Genomic DNA, 22,933 nt, shown 5'->3' with positions numbered 1-22,933 from the left:
GCCCTATGCTCTCTCTCTAGTCTATGTCCTTTAGCACCCTCTTCTTCCTTTCTTTACGACGGCCTTTTATTGTTAAATCTTTTTTCTTTTTTTTTCGTATTCAAAAATTCATAATTGCATGAGAAAGAGCACAAAACTTGTCACACATGTACCTGAGTATGTTTTTTTCTTCTTCAGTCTCGTATTACTCTGCTTTATGAGTGTAGGAGAACAATGTATATTCTTCTTCTCTTGTACACCTCTTTTCATCTGCTTAGCGTGCTCCATTATGATTTATTATTAACATAAAAACCTAAATATCTCATTATTCTATGTATATGTCCCTGGTCATTTTGTGTCCTATTTAAAAGCTCCATATGACTACTGCTGAACTGATTCCTCCTTCCATGTTTTCTCTCCCTGTCAGTGCTGAGTATAGGAGAAGGAGGTTTCTGGGAAGGCACGGTCAAAGGGAGGACTGGCTGGTTCCCGGCAGACTATGTGGAAGAAGTTCAGATGAGGCAGTTCGACCCACGGCTAGGTAAGACATACATGCACACAAGATACACAAAATGCCACTGATGTTTGGATGTAGCTCTGTCCATGGTGCTGAAAACAATGTAAGTCCCTCAGCGCTTGATATAATCTGCTTATGTCCTCTGCTAAAAAGCTTGATGACCAAGCTTTGCAAAATGAAAATCTTAACTGATGTATATTGTATAATTTGTGGACAACAAAATTACATAACAACCGTCAATGAAAACCAAATACATCAACCCATCGAGGGCTGGATTCAAAATTAACACCGAAAATCAATCCACAGGCTAATCTAACTTGCATGTTTTTTATCACAGCAACTCATAATGTGACTAGTAGTAGTTTTTGATTTTTGAGAAATCATCTCAACCCTTATGAAATCTATTTTATAATATTTCATAGTTTATTGATGTTGTGTATTTTATTTTTTTCTCAAGTATGGTTTGTTTTATGAGATATTTTTATACTTATTGCTAAGGTTGTCTGGCACCTCAGGGATGCAATGCTAGTGTTTCTGTGTTTGGGTGATGTATTTGCTTGCTGAAAAAGGGGGATCGGCCCATTTAAACAGTGATGTCAGCATTTAAAGAAAAAGAGTTAGCTCTATCTTGTCTATAAAGAGCCTCAAAGAGGTTTTTAGTGATTTGAGTAGTGTATTTGGCCATGCACATGCATACAAGTAGCCTGCTGGAGGTCATTTTGTAGGAATCTGGCAGTGCTAGTTACTGGTTATTCTGCATGGTTGATGCCCTGTCCAGCTCTCCTGGTGTAACTGCTTGTCTCCTGATATCTCCATTCTCTTGAGACTCTACTGGGAGACATATTGAAACCTCATTGCAACCTACACTTACAGATGCACCACCCTAGAGGAACTGGAGAACTTAAGAGTCAGTCCTAAGGGCAACATGTGGTCATCGTGTAAATAAAAGTTGACATTATAATCGCGAAGAACATATATTGGAGATGGAACAAGGACAAGCTTGTCAAAATGTCTTCTTTTTCCTTACATGTTTTATCATGCATCTCCCGGGACCTATTTCTGGAGCTATTGGGTCTTTTTCTCTTTTTCAAAGGGTTGTTGGGGGATTGAGCTTACCTCAGAGTATGTGTGAAGAGATGGAAAAGGCCAAGAATCTCTTAATACCCCATTTAAATGCATTGTGAAGAAAAAAGATAAGGAAAGGTGGGAAAGAAAGGCCCAGATAGTGGGGGGAGACGGATGGTGGAGCGAACTCTAAAGGACAAGCAAAGTGGAGATGGCAGAGCATGTCTTCAGAGGGATAGCGAGAGAAAAAGAAATAGGGAGAGGGAGGGGAGAGATGGGCCTGATATTTAGCCCCACTCACTCATAAATCCTAGAAAACTGAAAACCCCCTCGCTACCCATTTTTGATGGATTAAAAGTGTGTTCTTCCTTTCCTGTCCTTTCCCTTAGAGACAATGATTTTTTATTTTCTTTCTGATACTGAAACCCTGCTAGTTTTTACTCATCAGTGTACATTAGTTGTTACTGTAACAAACAAACGTGGATAATTAACCAACAAAAATTCATTTACTCACTGTTTTGACTGTGTCATTTTTTCTCATGGTATGCGCCACATATAATTCAAAATTCATCGACTTTCTCCGTCTTGGAAAACATTAACATTTGATCTGATGATTCATTGTGATCTTGAGGCTACTTTTAACACAGGAGAAGATATGTGTTTTTGGAAATCACAACAACTTCATTCATATCTCCAAATAAAGTTAAGGGTTTAATGAAGACATTTCCTGCTCTGCTAACATGTTTGAGGGTGGGTGTGGGTGGCGGCCAGTGTTCCTGTATGGCCCAGTATTTCTGTAAAGCTAATTTTTTACTGTGCTCAATTATGCCAGCTTAATAACTCAATCAAAATAAGAAAGATTGTAATTAAATCCCTCTCATTACTATACTCCACGCACAGATGCAGTTGTAGTAGGAAATATGTGATTTTATGGTAAGAAAAAGTCAGGCCAGTACATCAAAAAAACACACTCAAGTCAAGTGTGTGGGTGCTGAATCCTCAGCAAATCGTATCAAAAATTATCCAGGACAGCACTCCCAATAAGTTAAATGTCTTCCTTCCAAAGCCCTTCCTCAGTGGCTTCAGGCAAACAACAGCAAGACAAAAGCCTTTAAGGAATATAATGGGCATTGTGTGATCTTACACTGCAAGTCAGGGCTGTGATTTAAAATTATTTGCATGCTACTAATATGTGTGCTGTTATTTTACCTGCTATATTATTCATGCATTTAACTCAGATCCTGGAGTAATTAAGTACTTCGATCACTGTATAAAATGTTTCAAAATTAAAAGATATCTAGAAATTCATGTCTTGTATCACTTAATGACATGTACATTTCTACTGTGGCATTTAAAAGTAATCTCCTGGGGGTCATGTGTGTGTGTGTGTGTGGGGGGGGGGGGATATGCAGGAATATGGGGGTCCCGGGGCTGTTGCATCAAGCCATCAGGTCCATGTATGACCAAAGTGATATTCTACATTCTCGGTTCCTGTGCTGTGTTGGTCATCACCATGGCATTGCCAAGTTTGAAGCGTTCGGGATGAGGGTCAGCACCTACAAGCTCGAGGCCATGGTTCTCTGTTTTTAAAACAGTGGATTGCTCCCTCCTGCTATGGGACTGAGTTCCTGCATCAATTGAAGTAGTTCAAGTATCTCCTGGTCTTGTTCATGAGTGACAGGAAACTGGGGGCGTGAGTTATACAGACGGATTGGTGCAGCATCTGCAGTGTAGCGGGCTTTGTGCCAGACAGTCGTGGTAAAGGGAGAGCTGAGTCGAAAATCAAAGCTTTCAGTATACAAGTCAATCTACGGCCCGTTCTTCACTTACTATCATTCTACAATTCTACAATTCACTTAGCAGACGCTTTTATCCAAAGCGACGTACATCAGAGAGTAAGAACAACACAAGCAAGGATCTAGAAAAAAGGGAACAATGTCAGTAAGAGCAAACGATCAGCTTTGAGTCTGATTGGACACACAGGTGCTGACAGGAAGTGACCAGAGGCAAAGCACAACATTGAGGGCAGTTCTTGAGAGCTCTAATCAGTATAGAAACCATCTTATAAGTCGTCGTTATCAAACAGAAACCATCGTCATTACCATCATCATCATCAATAATATGGAGACCATCATCATTAAGTTAGTAGGTATTCATGAAAGAGCTGGGTCTTTAGCTTTTTCTTAAAGGTGCAGAGGGACTCTGCAGATCACATGGAGTTTGGAAGTTCATTCCACCACCGGGGGGCGACAGAGGAGAAGAGTCTAGTCAGCGTCTTAGGACCCTGTTGTGAAGGTTGGATCAGACGCCTTTCATTGGCAGAGCGTAGTGGGCTATGGAAAGTCACCAAAAGAATAAGATCGCAGGTGCAAGCAGCGGAAACTAGCTTCCTAGTTGGGGTGGCTGTATGCAGCCTCAGAGATAGGTTGAGGAGCTCAGACATCCGGAGGGAGCATGGAGTGGAGCTGCTGTTCCTTTGCATCAAAAGGAGCCAGTTGAGATGGTTCAGGCATCTGATTAGGTTTCCTCCTGGTTGCCTGTCTTTGGAGGTCTTCTGGGGCACGTCCAACTGGGAGGAGACCCCGGGTTACCCCCAGGACGTGTTGGAGGGATTATATATCCCTTCTGGCCTGGGAACAGAAATATCACTCGGGAGAGGGACGTTGGGGGCAACTTGCTTAGCCTGCTGCCACCGTGGCCCCAGATAAGCAGAAGAGAATGGATGGATGGCTCAGCCTAGTGAAGCAGGAAGTTCTGTCTAACTCAAATACTTTTCTCTCTAAATAATCTCTCTCTCTCTCTCTCTCTCTCTCACTTACTTCTTAGTTTTCCTTCCTTTCTCTTCATCTCTTGTCATCTATTTCTGCCTCAATTTATTTATCTCCTCTTGAACATGTTTTGTTTAAAAGTGTAATAATGGTGAACAAAAAAAAAACATTGAATGATGTTAAAAGCTTTTATTTTTGGATAGCAAAAAGGGGATTGGCTAGTGAGAGAGGTAAAGAAAGAGGAAGAAACAGGTGAATATAAAAGACACAGTTTAAAAACCATCACCAACTCTCTCTCTCTGTTATCTTCACCACACTGCTCTCCACTATATCTCAGCATGGCCTAACTGCAGCCAACAGTAAATCTTCGACCGCTGCTCGAGGGGACAGACGGAGAGGAAAGACATACTGAGAGTGGAAGCTAACAGAAAAAAAAAATGAAAAAGTGGGAAAGAGTAGGGCATGAGTGAGTGATGAAGAAAATGAGGGCAGAAAAGCTAAGACTATTGATTGAATTCATTAGGAGCGCAATGAGTGATGCAGTGGTGAAAGGCTGCAAGCAGTTGGAAAATGGCCGATATGTATTATTGTTAAGAAGGGGTGCAGTATCAAAGTGTAATTATAAATCATTGTACCTTTTAAGATTTTAAAAAAAAAACAGAAGTTAAATCTCCTCCCCAGCACTGACTGGCCTCAATTCATAACAAATGTAATCTCCAGACACTTCACAAAAAGAGCATGTCTAGAACTGGCTCTTTATTATATTATTTACAAAGACCCAAAGCACTTAGAAACATTAAGCAAAGTAACATTGGCAAGGAATAACTGTCTTTTTAAGAGGCAGAAACCTCGAACAATGTTGAACAGCCATCTGCCACTACTGTGTAATGCTTGGACAGTTGGGTATAGTGAGATGCTGAAGGAAAGAGATGGATAGAGACAACCAAAGTAACTATAACAATGAACAGTTTTATAGCTACAACACCAGTAATAATGGTGAAAGTAAGTGCATTTCAATATTTGCTCAATCAATGATCCACCATTTGTCCACCCTTCCAGAGATTTGATTTAAACTCAGTAGGTTGCTTCAGAAAAAAACCCAAACCTGTCTCCAGTCTGTTTCATCAGGATTGTTCAAAGTTATCTTGAGTTATGAGCAAATGGGGGACATGCCACACCCACTTTCATCAATCAATATGACAACGGAAATTTTGATTTACACTCACTCCGAGCATTCACAGCATTTTGGTGAAAATCTGCCCAATTCTAGGGGCACACATTTTTTTGGTTTATTTGGCACCCACTATTGGTCAGGTTCAAAATACTGTAGTAGGCCTTTGCCCAGTTATACCCTGAACATGCGTACCTAGATTTATGATGATTGGACAAATCGTTTATGAGTTATGGCCATTCCCTAATAAGCTCCACCCCCGTCTTGAGTTTGAAAACCAAAATAAAACAAAAACTAATTAATATATCAACAACCTTTATAAACATTTAACAAGCTTTGTTGAATTAAGACAACGCCCCTCACACTGGAGTCTTTCAAAAATGTAGTTTGGTTTCCTTAATTACAATTACCATCTGGCCTGTTGGGTTCATTTCTTGGTTTAGCTAATGCACATAATTTACAGCTATTGTGCTGTAAAGTGTTGTGTTTCTACCTTCAGGAATTTGAGCTGCGGCATTAGACAATTAATAATAAATCAGCACAAAAACAATATAGTTCTCTCCCTAAGGGGCTGGAACCTTAATAATCAACTTATTAGTGTTATATTAAGATTAGCAACTTTAAAGTCTTTATATGTGATTTTTCACACTTAAATATATAAATCAAGTATCACCTCTGAAAATAACTCTGTGAGTCATGACTGTCTACAATGGGTGTAACACCCGAGTCCCACTGTCTGTGATGTTTTCAGAGTTTTCAGAGTCCTATCTTCACTTTGTTTACATCGTCGGGACGGCCGGCTGACTCCTCCCCTCGTGTATAAAAGTTGTTTAATTGAGGGACTAGAGAAAAGAAGAATAACATACTGTACTCACTGCTTAACTGTGTTTCTAGATCACGCTCATTTCAGGTAAATTTACATGCAGTGTGAAGATACGAGCATAATAAAGATCACTAGCATTAGCATGCTAACACAACAATGCAGCACGAGTTGTTTTGGTTTCATGCCGGTGCTCAAGGGCGACATCTGCTGGATCAAAAAAATCACATATAAAGCCTTTTATTGTAATCTTAGAGGTTGAAGTTAAGCAGCAATTAGTTTCCCTTTAACATTTATAATAATAATAAAAGGCATAAGGCTGATATTAATAGTTGTAGCAGATGAAGCCAGGGGGCTCAGTCCACACCAACAATCCAGAGGAACTTATAAGACAAGGGAGCTCAGGAGCTCTCAGCTAGATTTATGATTAAAAACTTAAACAGTTTATGAATATTTACAGATAGTGACATGCAGTAAAATGATGTGAATGCATACATACACAGACAGACAGACAGACAGACAGACAGACAGACAGAGGAGTTCAATGTGCCCGGTCCCACGGCAGTCTACGTCTATCAAAAAGTAATGCCTATTGTTAAAAGTTGTTAAAAGTGTGTCTGCGTCCTGGATCCAGACTGGTAAATGATTCCAAAGTACAAGTCCAATAGTACATTTAAAGATGGTAGGTACCACAAGCAGGCCTACATTCTGGGAGTGTAATGTTCTAGCCAGGTAATATGACACTCTTAGCTCTTTCATATAAGATGGTCCATGGCCATTAAGAGCTATGTAAGTGAGAAGAAGAATTTTAAATTCTATTCTAGATTGTATAGGGACCCAGTGCAGAGAAGTTAATATAGTTATTTTCCTATTTCTAGTTAGTACACAAAGCATACATGCTGCTTGGCCTGTATTCTAAGGTTAATAGTAGATGTTTACCCGTGGTAATGGAGGAGATAATGATGTGAGTATGAACTGCTTTTCCCTTTCTAATGATGCTACCAAGCTGCCAGGGGCCACACATTTCTGCGATTGCATTGTTAATCTGTTGGCTACATTCTGCTGGGAATTTAGAGGCCTCCAGTCAAAGGACCCCTCCCCCTCTTCCTGCTATTCCCCCAATAAGAGACTGACATGCCAAATAGTAAATCAAACAGCACCATTTTCGATTATATTAGCTTTCATTTTTCTTGGGTCACCCTGCAGCGTCGGATGTCCTTAAGGACCTCTCGACGTGTACACTCTCACATTAATAGCACTTTTTTTTTCTCCTCTGGGAGGTGATAAGCTTGATTTTCCCAATGGCTTGATAGCTTAAGAAGCACACCAACTTTTGTTTCTTCTTTCTTTGTGCATGTTCCTCCTATTCCCTCACTCTCCTAACACCGCGGCACAGTTGAATGACTCACAGCAGCATGAATCAGCCCAGTCAGATCCAGCCTGAGCTATTTTTAGCCTGCCCATTAAGAAGTTTTGGAGTATGTCTGCACTCCCCTGGAATGCTTAAACATCAGCGTTGCTGCAGTAGCTGTGACTGACATGGGCAAAGCGAGTAGGAGGGTAGGGTGTAAGAGTGAGGTAAGAGGGGATAGAGGGATGCTGCAATGGAGTGGTGAGGGATCCTACAGGAAATCCTTTTGTAAAAACTGTGGAAATATCCAAGATGTCCCCAACAGTGGTGTGTCTGTGTGAGCTATTTGAAGATTAGTTCTTCCCCATTTACGTCTGATGTGCAAGGTCGAGATCGTTATTACTGCTTCTGTGACGGATTTTCCAACTTATCCGGGCGTGTATAACAGCGTTTGGTAGAATGCTTGGAAATTACTTTAGCTCAATACTTTGTACTTGATTTGACTTGAAGTGGAGAAATAGTGACTGAATAGATTTGATTTTAAATGGTAAAAATGTTAGAATCCACAAAGCAGATATATTAGGCAAAATACAGTATCTACCTTGATGCATGACTAGATATCACGCCCTTGTAGCAAGGTTAATTTAAGCTACAAATGAGTCTGCTAACAGGACATTTGCCTACTAGACAAACCGTTTTTCTTTTTTCAGCATTTCAAAGATAGTACCACTCTTCACCTTTCAACCTTCATACCTATGTCACACTTAAATAATATACATGAATGCTTTTGTGTGCTAACAAAACTACTCACAGTGAAGGCGTGTGTAACACCAGCTTCTTTCTTTGCAGATTTTTCCTCTTTTTACTGTGTAGGAGAAAGGAAATATCTGTTTATTCTCAGCTTTTATTTTAATTTTCTGGAGACTATGCCCGTTTCAAGGGAAACGTTTTATGTCAACTTAACATAGGTAAGACAAGTAAGACAAAACGGAATACTTTCAGTTGCATTCTTTAGAAGTCAACATCTCACTATCAGGTCAAATACTTAAATAATTGTTTTATTTTTATTTTGTATGTATAAACTTTGAAGAAAAAAACATAAAACATATTTCAAGAGCATCAATTTAATACAAAATTAATCTATTGAATTTATTTTTCTCATTCTGATATTGGGTAAAATATTACCTTAAACTGTCAGAACCAAGCATTTGAAGACAAGATCTAACGCTGCAATATTACAAAATCCACACTTAGATTCCCTGATCCATGTGCCAATGTATCATGAAATAAACAATAAACCATGTGTAACTTTTCCACCTTTAATTATTAATTGCAAAGGTAAAAAATTGGCGCCTCTCCCATGTCCTCAATGCAAATTTTATTTCGGCTCAGTTTAGTTTAGTATTGTTTAGTGTTTAGAGACCATGTACAAAATATACATTGATCTCAATTAATGAGAGGAGATGCAGGCAATACTCTTGATTTGATTCTGACTTGTAACTGCTCGACAGCAAACCTAACTGTCACCCCTCTGCATCTATTAGACCACTTCTTCATTCAATTCACAATCTCCTTCACGGATCTACCTCAGGCACCGCCAAAAATTGTTTCATACCATTGGAACATTCGATCGCTTAAACCAACTCAGCTGTCTAGCATGGTATTTGCTGCCATGCCTGCCCGTAAGGATTTTGCCACACTCTCTACAGATGAGGCTACAGACACACTCTGCTCCACACTAGCCTCATCTCTTAACAAACTCTGCCCTCTAGTGTCCAAACCCACTTGCAAAACCTCCCCTAGTCCATGGCTCACTGAAGTCATCAGAGAGGAAAGAGCCGGGCTCAGGGCAGCAGAGAGAAAATGGCGAAAATGCTTCATTTTCCTACAAGACAACATTTCTGCAATACCAGAGATGCAGATTAACTCACTGCTCCAACCACCTCCTCCTCCACCCTCCACTCTGCTCACACCAGACATGCCTCATATTTTACTGAAAAGGTTGCAACCATCAGTAACCTGAGCCTGTCCAACTCAGCCCAAAGGCACCAACCAAAAAAAAGTGCCTCACTCACCTCATTCTACCCTCTGACAGAGGTAGAAGTCTCTAAGCTTATGCTAGACTCTCGGCCCACCACCTGTCCTTTAGACCCAAAACCATCAAGCCTTCTGCAGACCATTTGCTGAATACTTAATATTGCAGTTAAGCATATTATCAACTCCATCACCGGGTGTGCTCCCCACTACATTCAAGCAAGCGCGGGTCACCCCTCTGCTCAAAAAACCCACACTCAACCCAGCCCAGGTTGAAAACTACAGACCGGTTTCACATCTGCCCTTTCTGTCAGAAATACTCAAGTGCATAGTCTTTAATCAAGTCTCTGAGTTCCTTTCCACAAATGATCTGTTTGACCCTAATCAGTCAGGCTTTAAGCGGGGCCACTCTACTGAGACTGCTGAGACAGTAACAGAATCGCTACGAGCTGCTAGAGGTGCGGGTCAGTCCTCAGTTCTATGGCTGCCAGACCTGTCTGCTGCTATTGACACAGTTGACCATCAAATCCTCCTATCCACGCTCTCTGAACTTGGCATCTCAGGATCTTTCCTCTGCTGGTCCGTGTCCTACCTCTCAGGGAGATCTTTTAGAGTGTCTTGGAAGGAAGTGCACAATTTATCCACAGGGGTGCCCCAAGGGTCAGTGATCGGTCCCCTTCTCTTCTCCATAAACACCAATTATCCGCACTCATGGCTTCTCACACCACTGCTACGCTGACGATACCCTGCTCTTTCTGTCAATCCCGCCAGACGATTTTACAGTCTCAGCAAGAATCTCATCATGCCTTGCTGATATCTCTAAATGGATGAATGAACGCCACCTTCAACTCAACCTTTCATAGACTGAGCTCCTTTTCATCCCAGCCAGTCCCTCTATGCAACCACATGTCAATATCCAACTTGGTACAACCAAACTCATGCCAATAAAATCTGCCCAGAACCTGGGTGTCATGATTGATGACCAGCTAACATTTTAAGATACAAGTGGCTTCCATTGCCCGGTCATGTCTATATAACATCAGGAAGATCAGACCTTACCTGGCAGAGCATGCTGCACAGCTCCTGGTACATGCTCTTGTGATATCACACATTGACTATTGCAACTCTCTACTGGCAGGTCTTCCTAAATGCACTAACAAAACCCCTGCAGATGATCCAAAATGCAGCAGCATGACTGGTCTTCAACCTACCCTCATGCCCACTACGCTCTGCCAATGAAAGGCGTCTGATGCATTCACAACAGGGTCATAAGTCTCTAACTAGCCTCTTCTTATCAGTTTTGTTCATGTAGATAGTATGTAGTGAGTTAAGTCACTAACTCTCAAGCTGCAAACGCTGACACAAAAAAGAGCAGATTTTGTGCATGTGCATACATACAGAAACACTTTATAATGCTAATGCACATGCATACAATTTATTTATTGTCTTAATGCATTTTGCAATCAGCAAACAGATTATCATAGCCAACTTATCCATCTTATAAGCAGAGAGAGCATAAAACCACAGATTTAGAGACATGTCTTTGGTGTTGAAGTTTAGCTGGGTCAGTGTTGTACACTGTCAGTTCAAGAGGAGTCCAGCTGTTTAGCCCTCTAAAGAACTCTCCATTAAGTGTCCTACAGTAGCACATCTCAAGGTGTGTGTGTTGTCTGTTTGTTGGCAGCAGAGTGATGGCCACTATCTGTATTTTTCATCAGAAGTCAGTCGAGTGTGTTGAGCCATCTCTCTCTCTCGCTCTGGAGGACGGATTCGTATCAAATCATAATAGATGGCAACGCTATTTGATCAATGAATCAAAGCTGAAGCAGGTCTAACGGTGGAGGAGAGACATATCACATTTGACAGGGGCCACATCGGATGACGGCAGGTCACATGCACGCTCGCACATGCACTCTCACACACACAGGGACAGGTTACTGCAGTTCTCTCAAAGAGTCAAATCTCTTTTATAGTGTAATGGCTACACTTACACATTATATCCACCTCTACTAGTCATTCACAGAAGTAAACTGTGGACTCAGTGGGCTGAATCATTTTGTTTACAGAAAGGCTTTCACTGTCATGACTTGGAAACTGCTTTGCTTCACTCTTGTGGGGTCATGAATCTACAAAAATCTTTCAACACACACAAACATACACACAGAGAGTAAAATATCTGGCTAAGCTGTAAAGCCTCCGTCATGACTATTCTCATGCTCTTCCTTTACACAAGGACAACCCCGCTCTTCAATTTCACCGGTTTCACTCTTCCTCTTCCTCTCAGAGCTTCAGGTATACACTTTTCTGTAGGACTGAAAATTTGAGAATTGCAATTTAATAAAAATAAATTTCTCTTATGTGATCAAGATTCATATAGTAACTGACAGATTTGTGAAGTCTCATTGTTGGACTTAACTTACCTGGGTCTTGGATCTTGGATCTTGCCCAAGATTTTAAAAAAATATAATTCTTGCTCTTTTTTGGGCAGCACCTTTCCCACTGAACTTTAGCTAATTGTGAAGCAGTGACCCCACATCGTCTTTATGCAGCATTATGAAAGTTTAACAAAACAGAAATTCACAAATTTAACCAAAATCCATTCTTAAGCTTATGTTGATCAGAGATTCTTGATCATAAACCTAGGGGGCTAGAGTGTGTAGGCACTATCACATTTATTTTTCCAGTGCCCAAAATATATCTGCTCAACGGCAAAGAACCTGCAAGATGTTCGTTTTTAATGCTCTTGATATCAATTTGTTTTGTCCTTATTTAATGGACATTTTCAACAGTAGTGATGTTATAGGGAATGAAGACATGAAGGGGAGGCAGAACTACAGAATTGCTAACTTTCCCCATCTTACAGTAAGATTTTAAACACAGTAATAATGCTGAACTTACAGTGACACTTCCAGTCACTGATGAGTGAAGTTGAGCTGCACTGATTCATCAATTGCATTGTACTCTCAGCTCAGCTTCTGGTGTCAGGGTTGACGACGCATTTGTTTCTTATTTAACACTCAGCCTTTCCTGCTTCCCCTCCCTTTCCTTGATTGTTTGTTTTGTCTGTTTTTCTGTGTTTCCATCTTGACCTTGACTCAAAGGCGTGTGTAGTGATGAGCTGTCACAGTCTTTGAAGAGCTCGTACAGTAGTCACTTCTTGTTGCCTGAATCTGACTGAATTATTCAAGACATGCACTTTGACAGAGTAGAGGTATTTATAGCAGCTGGTCTCTGCCTCTGACACAATCACAGTAACAAGGAGTTCTCTGAAGGCTCTTCAACAAACTAAACAATTCTGACGGAGGGGAGGCGGAGAGAAAGAAACACAGCAGACTACCAGAAATGTGAAATAATAGCTGGAGTTGTTTGCTGGAGGCTCAAACAGAACGGGAGGCGCAATTTTCAATGCTTAAAGGCAAAAAAGTCCCATCTTACTCTAAAAAGTTTTTAAACGAGATGTTTTTGAGTGACTTTGAATAGCCGCTTGGAAGTTTTCAGAGTTCAGGAGTTTTTTCGTCTGTGGGTAACAGAAGAAGGAAAGAAAATGGCTTTTTTCAGTGATTCATTGGCAGATGAACCAGGCGGCGGGATGGAGGGATGACCTACTTATCAAAGTCTTAAGGTGGATGTTTTAAAGATAGAGCTCAATAAAAATGGACTGTTGTCCAGTTGTGGTGTCAGATCTGCCTGTGATGTGTAGCAGGATAGACGGGGTGGTTACAGTCGTAAAGGCAGAGCAACCACACTCCACGTGTCATCGACTGCACTGGGGTAAGATCAGTATTCTTTGCTCTGCTCTCATGTCAGCACACCGACTGATACTGAAAGCAAACATATGGCTCATACTGCATGAAATGTTTAAATGGTTTCTTGAAGGAGAGCCTAAAAATAGCTCTCCTCTGTAAATTTCAGAAACATAATATGACTCAGTGTTAAGGGGAATAGAGTAAAGACGCAGGAGTGTAGTCTGTTATGTGCGTACAAACTTTTCCATTTTTAGAAGAGACGGGAGAGCACTACTTCAAATATAACTGACAATGACTGCGATTCACTGCAGCATTACATTTGCAGTATTTAACTGATTGTCAAGTTAATATTAATATTAAAACTAGATTATTTAAGATAATTTCATGTTCTTGCTATCCTCTTCTCAGACCCTCCTTCCCCTGAAATGAAAAGCTTTATTGTTTTATTCATGAAGATATATTTTTTTTCATGCTGCAGTTCTCTTACTGGTAGCTCTTTTTCAATATATATTTGTAATTAAAATCGAATGAATGGCATATGAGAGGGCAGATCTGTCTTTTTACCTTATATAGCATATAGCAGCAATGGTCCACCTTTTCTCATTTAAAAGTTTTTATTCATTCAAGTTCTTTACTTGCACATTTCAAATATTACACCTGTTTATAATCGGATCAGAACAATATCTGGTCCTGACTTTTATTAAGCTGCTGCTGTTCATGTATTTAAAGTCTTTATCTGTGATTTTTCACACTTCAATATAATATAAATCAAGTATATCCTCTGAAAATAACTCTGTGAGTCATGACTGTCTACAATGGGTGTAACACCCGAGTCCCACTGTCTGTGATGTTTTCAGAGTTTTCAGAGTCCTATCTTCACTTTGTTTACATCGCCCGGACGGCCGGCTGACTCCTCCCCTCGTGTATAAAAGTTGTTTAATTGAGGGACTAGAGAAAAGAAGAATAACATACTGTACTCACTGCTTAACTGTGTTTCTAGATCACGCTCATTTCAGGTAAATTTACATGCAGTGTGAAGATACGAGCATGATAAAGATCGCTAGCATTAGCATGCTAACACAACAATGCAGCACGAGTTGTTTTGGTTTCATGCTGGTGCTCAAGGGCAACATCTGCTGGATCAAAAAAATCACATATAAAGCCTTTAAGGATATAGATATAAGGACAACATCTATAAACAGTAATTGTACATACCCCATAAACAGTTCTTCACAGTTCACCTTACATCCTTTTTCTCCATGTTATGTAGCTAATATATTAGAAACCATTGAATCCAGGAAATCATTGTATTGACTCCACTGCTTGGAAATGCTTCCAGAATTACTTTTCTGATAGATTACAGTGGGTGAAGTCTGGAAATCTTCAACGTTTCTACAGTTGACAAAGAGTGTTCCACAGGGGTCAGTTCTGGGCTCGGACTTGTTTACTATTTACATCAATATTATTGTCTCCTATATTATTGTATGACATTGTACCTGACAGTAATATAAAATCTTTATGCAGATGTAACTATTTTGTATTGTTTACTGACTGTGCACAGCCTGCATCTGGGAATCTACAACTTTCCTACATATCCTTCAGAATGCACTCATCAGTCTTAAACCTGTACTTAATACCAGCAATACAATTTTGGAGCGAAATACAATGCATGGAAGCTAGTTGTGCACAAAACCAAGAACACCGCCGTTCACAAGCGCTTATCGAACTGTAGATGCTGCACATAACGGTTCAGTATGATATTGACAATTGTTTCTATCCTAATCAACAGGGAAATATTTTGTATCATATTTAAATATACCTTCCATACGTGCTTGCTCCTTTAGCTTGCACTTACACATGAGCGCTCACTCTATCTCCCTGCTGCTGGTCAGGAATCATTTGTAAAGAGGCTTTCTGGTTTCATGGTTCGAGCTCTAGCTCATTATACAATTGACTGTCAGGGCAAGCCGACACTACCTGTTACAAATACTCTAAATTTAAAGTCAGCATGACACAATAAATGTCTTAAAGGAGAGCTCACAGTTTACATTTTCCGGGTAGGCATTCCACTGCACTCAATACTGCACATTAAAGATGACATAAATAGTTGAGAGGGAGTTTTTAAAGCCATTCCAGTAACCGATTTATGAACTGAGTGTGAATACTGTGAGTCTGAAGTCATCTACTACCCTCCTCCAACATTCTTTCTCTGTTTTGTCTTATTCTACCAAGGAATAAAAATAGAAAAAATGATATTTAGGAAAAGACAGTAATGTGAAGAGGAAAAAGGAGAGTCCAGGATTGTTCTCATTCATTTAAGTATATAACATCTATGTATTCAAGGTGTGGGGAGGTCTTTACTACACCCAACACTTAGTATTCTTTCCACCTGGTTTGAGAGGTTAATGTTCACAACAAGAGGAGAAAAAGGGGAAAAGGAAAGAAGGGATGTGTGGAAGGAAGAATTAAAAAGTCAATGAGGCTCTCTTGATAAAGTGTGTATGCTTGTGTGCAGCTCTTATCAGTGGTAAACAGCGTAGGTTAATTCTCAATCAGCAGGGCTCAGATACTAAGTGCGTGTGTGTCTTGCGTCCTTCAGACAAGGACATTGAAGATGTTACAATCTTTACGGAATGAAAAAACAACCGTGTGCTCAGACACATTTGTTACAGCTGAAAGTCAGAGATGACGCCGGTTTCACAGAATGAAAGAAAGAGCAGCAGTATAACAGTTGGATACAGAGCTTGATGTGCAAAATGTGCATTCACTTACAGCTAATATTCTCAATTATCAATGAGTTTTCACCTGTAATAGAAACACCACATTCAGTCTATAGACATGTAGACGCACTGATCTCTAGAAGTTAGAGTAAAATCTATCATTTACGCGTTTCTTGATAGAATAAATAAAAGAGGGGACATTTTAGTCATGTGGTGATGACTAGAAAAATCAACCTTGTTTTCAAGATGTGTTTTTGGTGGTAACAGATTCAAATGTTTCCACATGTAGGCTTTTATAATGACCTTTCTTAAGGCTTAAGTCATTTAAAATGTCTAAAGAAAAATCAGTTTTCCTTAGTACCTTCTTACATGGTGTTTTAACAATGCACCTCTCATTTAACCTTTACATTTTATCAGATTTTTTTTTTAAAAGTGTGTGTGTGTGTGTGTGTGTGTGTGTGTGTGTGTGTGTGTGCGTGCGTGCGTGCGTGTGTGCGTGCGTGCGTGCGTGTGTGAGAGATTGAAGTACAGTTTAGGTTATCTGTGCTATCAGAGCCCTGCCTTTAGATGCTCCTGGGCTGTACAAAATAGATGACAGCTGTGATGAATGACCTGCATTTCACACTCTTAGACCGAATCTGATATCAAATTGCGTGCACAGAGGTACACACACACACACACACACACACACACACACACACACACACACACACATACTGTACATTCACAAATACATATGCAACAGATACACAAAAATATATTCAGTGTGCACAATCTTGCTCATCAACTCCTGAAATCATCCAGCAGTTTGATGTTTCTTTGTCCTCTTTTCTGATAATGTGTTTGGCTGAATGAATGAGCGCATGTTTGCTGACTCATCGACAACTTTCTCGTCCAATTATCACCTCTTCCTTCATCACTACTTACCTTTGACAACAGGGCCGGAGTGGCACTCATCCTAAGCCTAAGGGGACTCAGATCAGACCATTAATGTCGCCTTTTAGCCTAATGTATAAGTCTGAAAAAGTGAACTATTATCTTGTTATGCATAGTGGATATTATCAAAAATCTAATTTCCAATTGGAGGCCAAAAGGAAAAAGTTCACAACAAGTTGTGGATTAGTATATTTGTTATATTACCATTCTGCTAGTAAAGATTAAAACAAGAATAATAGATCACTTGTACAAGTATTATATGGGTATTGGAACTCATTTGATCATGTGCAAATGTTCACACTGTGGGATAACAGCTGTTGTAATTATGTTCTCAAGTCAATGGAAGCCCATTTGCGCCTGCTCATTTCAGGTAAATGTACATGCAGTGGGAAGATACGAGCATAATAAAGATCGCTAGGATCAAAAAATCGCATATAAAGCCTTTAAGTCAATTCAGTTTTATTTACACAGAGCTTAATCCTTCAGTTTTTTTGGGGAACGTTTCATATAGAGCAGGTATAAATTGTACTCTTCATAATATTAACATTAACTTAATCCTACATGTCCTCTCTGTGGAGTTTTGGGCTCATGGTTTGTGCTTCCTCTCTCTGACTGTCAGCAGCAAACGTAATTAAGGAACAAATATTAAGCCTGTGTCCCCCCCCCCCCCAGACCAAGCCTACGGTTTGGCTGTCAAAGAACGTTACCGTCCACAGCGACACAGAACATGAATAATGGGTACTCGTACTAGTGAGTGCAGACTGTATGATCTATTTACTGTCTCTGTAAACTGGCCCCTCGCAGACCTACCACTGGCCCAGCCCACAGGGAATTTTCCTGCTTCTCCAGATTAGCCACTCTGGGAATATTTGACAACCAGTGCTAAGAAAATGACACATCTTTCCCCCCTGAGAGCGGATATAGAGCAACATAAAAAACCACACAAAATACTACCACACTGTCCTCTCTCTATGCCAGCTAGTGTTGAAATGTGGGGATGAACCTGAGGGTCATGGATTTCTTTCTGGTGTAGTTTTTTTAATTTGGAGGGTATTGTTTTGCAATTTCTGTATTCCGCCTTATCTTTGATTACAAATCCAATTCCCAGTGTGATGGGGGGAAAGAGTAGTGATGACACTTACTTTCTGCTTTCAACTACATCATAACTTGTCTATTTGGCCAACACACCAGTCAAGGAGAGTTGTTAGCGAAAAAGAAGTCTCAGTCTGTGTAGGTGTTTATAATAGTAATAATTACAATTCAGGTGAACAACTTAAGGTTTTTATTTTCAACTTTTTGAAGTTCAGTGGGTTTTCCCAGAATTGCTTTTGTTCCCATTTCAGAGAAAACAGCACAAATAATAACACCAGGTGCACGTCATCGGTGTAGGTGGGAGAGAGCAGTAATTGATAGCAGAGTATGACAGAGACTAGTTGAGATGTTTCAGAAAAAAAAAAAAAAAAAAGGCACGCATCTCTTGAATACAGATGCAGCTATCGGAGAAAATAATGTCTCTTTTTGCTTTCTGAAACTGGATTTCCCTCTTGTTTTACTGAACGATGCAGTAAAAAAATGATGGCTCTAGAAATGATCTAGTGCTTTCTTCTGCTGATGGAGGTTTGATGTTGACAATCAAACAACTGTCAAACAGGTGTGTGACTGTGCAGAAAGTGTCAGGGCATGCTATTTCTCATTGGTTTACAATACATGGACATAAACAGAATGGAGGACTAAATGTTTTCTCATGAAGTGCTATACTGTATGTAGCACAAGAGGAAACCCTGCATACTGTTTAAAAACAATGCAGGAGTTGTAATCAGGGAGCTTGAGCTTCACACAGATATATTCTTTGAGAATGAAGCGCACAGCCCAACTAAAGCTGTTGATCGAGTGAATCATCAAAAGATTTTTGTTAAAAAGACTGAAAGAGGGGGGCGCCGGATGGCCTGGTGGTTGTGTTGCATGCCCAATGTGCGGAGGCTGTAGTCCTTGTCGACGCGGGCCGTGGGTTCAGGTTTCGACCTTGTCCCTTTGCTGCGTGTCGTCCCCCTCTCTCTCTCCTTCCAGCGGTTCCTGTCTCTCTACAGCTGTCCTATCCAGTAAAATGGCCAAAAAATATTAAGAAAATAATTGACTGAAAGAGAAGTTCCCAAACGCATACTGACGTTCAGTGTGAGTAATCCTGTTGGACAAAGGGGGAAGTTTGTCCCCCTGTTCCTTTTTAAATAGTACGATCTGTCCATTAGTTGAAAGCCTGTACTACTGATTGCATGATTGGTAACAGTCTGATGAGCTATCTTGTGTATGCAGATGACCTGGTTGTTTCCAGTCTGAGTAGTCCTGGTCTCCTGTATGTTCTCTTAATGGTGCTGAACATGAAATCAAATATAACACCAGTAAGAGTGTTGTGTTTATCTGTCAAAGAGGATCAGACGGTGAACCTTCCTGTGTTTAAAGTGTTGATCAATAATTATGAGGTCTGTTATAAAGTAAAATATCTCTGCCTTTTTATTACAGAAAAAAATGACAGATGATAGACAGATGAAACATTTGTTAAAAATTAACCACAAACCCCTCCCATACATATATATTAACCCGAAAAAAAGATTTAAAGAATCCCCCTAGATGAATCAAACTTAAACCTGTGCAATTAAAAAATAGATTTATACAAGAAATGTACATAACCCGTGCAGGGATAAAAATATATGTGCAATTTAAACAAGAACCTTTAAACAGTTGAGGAAAAAAATCTGTAATTAGACCTGAATATAAAAAAATACAAAAGTGTTGACCTTCTGAAGTTGTGTTGTTTATATATGTACAGCAATGTTTAAAAAGCTGATATTTGCAGGCAATGCTGCAAGATTCATCCACAAGCAAACATCCTTATACGCAGGTTTAGTTTGTTGTAAAGATTTATTTCTTTATCTGATTTATTTTGGGGCTTTTTCTGCCTTTATTTGAGAAACAGGAAAGTATATAGAGTCAGAAAATCAGGGAGAGATCGAGTGGGGAATGACATGCAGAAAGTAACCTGAAGATGTCTATGTTTGAAGTGTATTGTACACTTCTCTATACTGCACACTTATGGACAAACTATAAAGCATTCAGAGACTGCAAGTGGTTTTTAATGATATGACAATATTACTGAAAAGACGTTGCAGTGCAAGTGAGAAGTTTGTGACTGCACAAGCCAAAACTCTCCAAGCTGTATTCAGAAATCTTGGGGACAATTTATCTATTTGGATAAACCATATGAGAAGTCCCATTGCATGTTCTGGGGGGACACAACAGAAAACAAATCAACAACATGCCATCGAAATGGACAATAATTTAACAAACAAAGAGAACAACAACATGTGTATGTGTGAGGGTATGTAGGCACAACATATGTACTGTATGTATTTTTGATTTTGATTTTCATTGTTTAAGAGGTACCATTATCTTGGAAATAATCTTTCGTTTTAACGGAAGAGAGATTTTAAAAGAGAAAGAGATGTTTGTGGTAGGGTGAGGGGTTGAATATAATGTGTTTGTTTCTTTTTATTTTATATAAAAAAAACTGTACTTTGTTATGCTAAACTGCATTGCTGACCATGCTTAAAATCAATAGAGAAATTCAAAGAAAAAAAAAAGAGAAAAACGTGGATGAGAGAACGAGAGTTGAGGATGGTGGTTGAGAATTAAGCATACAATTAAGAGAATTGATTGGACTGCTTGATCCTTTTTTTTTTAAATTTGACTTTCCTTATTTGGTGTGTCATAACTGTCAGTGGATGCTGTTATCAGAGCTTCAAGTTGTTTTTCAGCTGACAGGCTGTCAGTCACACGACAGTCAGATGGACAGGCTGAAGTGGATCTGAGGATCTCAGCCACTTTAAGTCTCCTCGCTGAATTTGATCTCTCCCCACTTATTCCCTCTCTACTTGTCTTTTTCTTGCTCACATATACATTTACAGGATTTCTCAAACAGTTTGATTGACACACTTATAATATTGAAAACTGTAAAAAAAGAAAAAAGAAAAAAAAAAGAGTGACAGGAAGCCATGCTCATGTGTCTCAGATCAGCACTCTCACAGCTCTGCCCAATTAAGAGTTTCTGTGTGTCCTGAAAGGCGTTTGAGGTGTGTAGTCAGCACATTGCTGTTTAGTGGTGGTGCAGTATATTATTGGGATGGGGAGAGGGCATTGATCTCTATCAGCACTACCGAAGGATAAATCCACCCACATGCTGCTAGGAACCACACACACATCGGCTTCTTTACACCAGTTGTCCTCTATACAAGACTAAATACCAAAAATTATGTAAATATTTCTCTGTCCCTCATGCATCACTGTGGACATTTCTGTCCATTTGGTGAGATTTTTCCTCTTCATTTTGTCTGTGTTAGTGCATATGGCACCATTTTTTGTTCTCTTGAAAAATTTTGGAATGCACATTTTAATTTTTTTAATAGATCAATAGAACACTGTGAAACATGTTTACTACCCTCTTAAGTCACTAAGGACAAAAATGTCCACTTCCAAAAAACTGATATAAAAATAGAACAGATTGATATTTTTTTCCACTTTTTTTCTGCATAAATCTCTTAAACAACTTCAGCCCTGCTCAAAACTACCAAATATTCAATCATATTTAGGAATTTAACCCTTTAAATGCCAGTTTGATTACTTGATGTCACTGTTGTTATTTATGAAAAAAACACAAAAATTTGTTATTTTCCAAATATATACAAATATTTGGTGGTATTTGATTTTTTTTAAATCAGTCTTGGATATGTCAAAGATTATCCAAAATATTGACTTTGATGCATTGTTAGTTTTTGTGTAGCATCAGCTTTAAAATGTAGTTCACTGTTTGGACATTGGAGGGCGAAAATGTCCAATTTACAAAAACTGCTATAAAAATAGAACATTCATATTTTTTTCTACTTTTTTTTGCATAAATCTCTTAAAAAACTCTAGAAATTATGTAAAATATTGAGTAATTATCAGGAATTTAACCCTTTAAATGCCAGTTTGATTACATGATTCTGGCATTTAAAGGGTGAAATTCCTGATAATTATTCAATATTTTATATTTTTGAGCAGGGCTGAAATTGTTTAAGAGATTTATGCAAAAAAAAGTAGAAAAAAATATGAATGTTCTATTTTTATAGCAGTTTTTTGGCATAGACATTTTTGTCCTTAGTGACTTAAGAGGGTCGTAAATTAAACTGATGCCTGAGGGTTAAAAATAGTTGGACAATTACACAAGTGAAGACAAAGACTGGCTGTTTGTACAGGAACAGCTGTCATGTGCTCCTTATATCAAATTATCAACAACCTTTAAAAAACAGTCACATAACATAAGTTATCTTGAGACTTTATTTTAGAATTTTAAGAGACCTAACATGAATCCACCTTAAGCAAGCACTTGGCAACAGTCAGAAAAAGCTTTCTTTTAGCAGTTGCAGATTGGAGCTTACTGCTACTTCTTTAAGCATTGGGCCCGATGTATCTGCAAGTTTATTTTCGTGTTGCTTTTACTTTTTAATATGTAATTTTAATAATGTTGGTATTCTGTTTAAATGCACTCTTTATGTTATCCAAAATGGTGTACCCTCAATGTCTTCTCGAGATATAAATAAAGGTTCAGTGAAGAATACTCTTTTAAATTATTATAGTTGAAGCATTTTATTCATTATAACTTCTTTATGGAAGCTTCCTTGACATTTCTGCTCTATTTAAAAAAAAAAAACATACTAAGAACTAGGGTGGAAAACACAATTACTTTACACAAGGAATGTTGTGTAAAGTTGAACTAAATCTAATGCTAAGGACTAA

At 39.1% G+C, this 22,933-nt stretch overlaps 1 protein-coding gene across 1 annotated transcript in view; it reads left to right on the top strand.

Annotated features, from left to right (window-relative positions):
- The window catches only part of shank3a (SH3 and multiple ankyrin repeat domains 3a), a 171,773-nt gene that overhangs the window by 123,117 nt on the left and 25,723 nt on the right, over nucleotides 1–22,933 (top strand). Inside the window, exon 13 of the mRNA XM_061036999.1 lies at nucleotides 407–520. Coding sequence (XP_060892982.1) covers nucleotides 407–520 — 114 coding nt within the window. The remainder of the gene's footprint in view (nucleotides 1–406; nucleotides 521–22,933) is intronic.

Source organism: Labrus mixtus, chromosome 4 (assembly GCF_963584025.1).
Source record: "Labrus mixtus chromosome 4, fLabMix1.1, whole genome shotgun sequence".
Classification (NCBI taxonomy): domain Eukaryota; kingdom Metazoa; phylum Chordata; class Actinopteri; order Labriformes; family Labridae; genus Labrus; species Labrus mixtus.
Note: the sequence above shows the minus strand (reverse complement) of the source record. Positions and strands in the feature narration are given on the sequence as shown.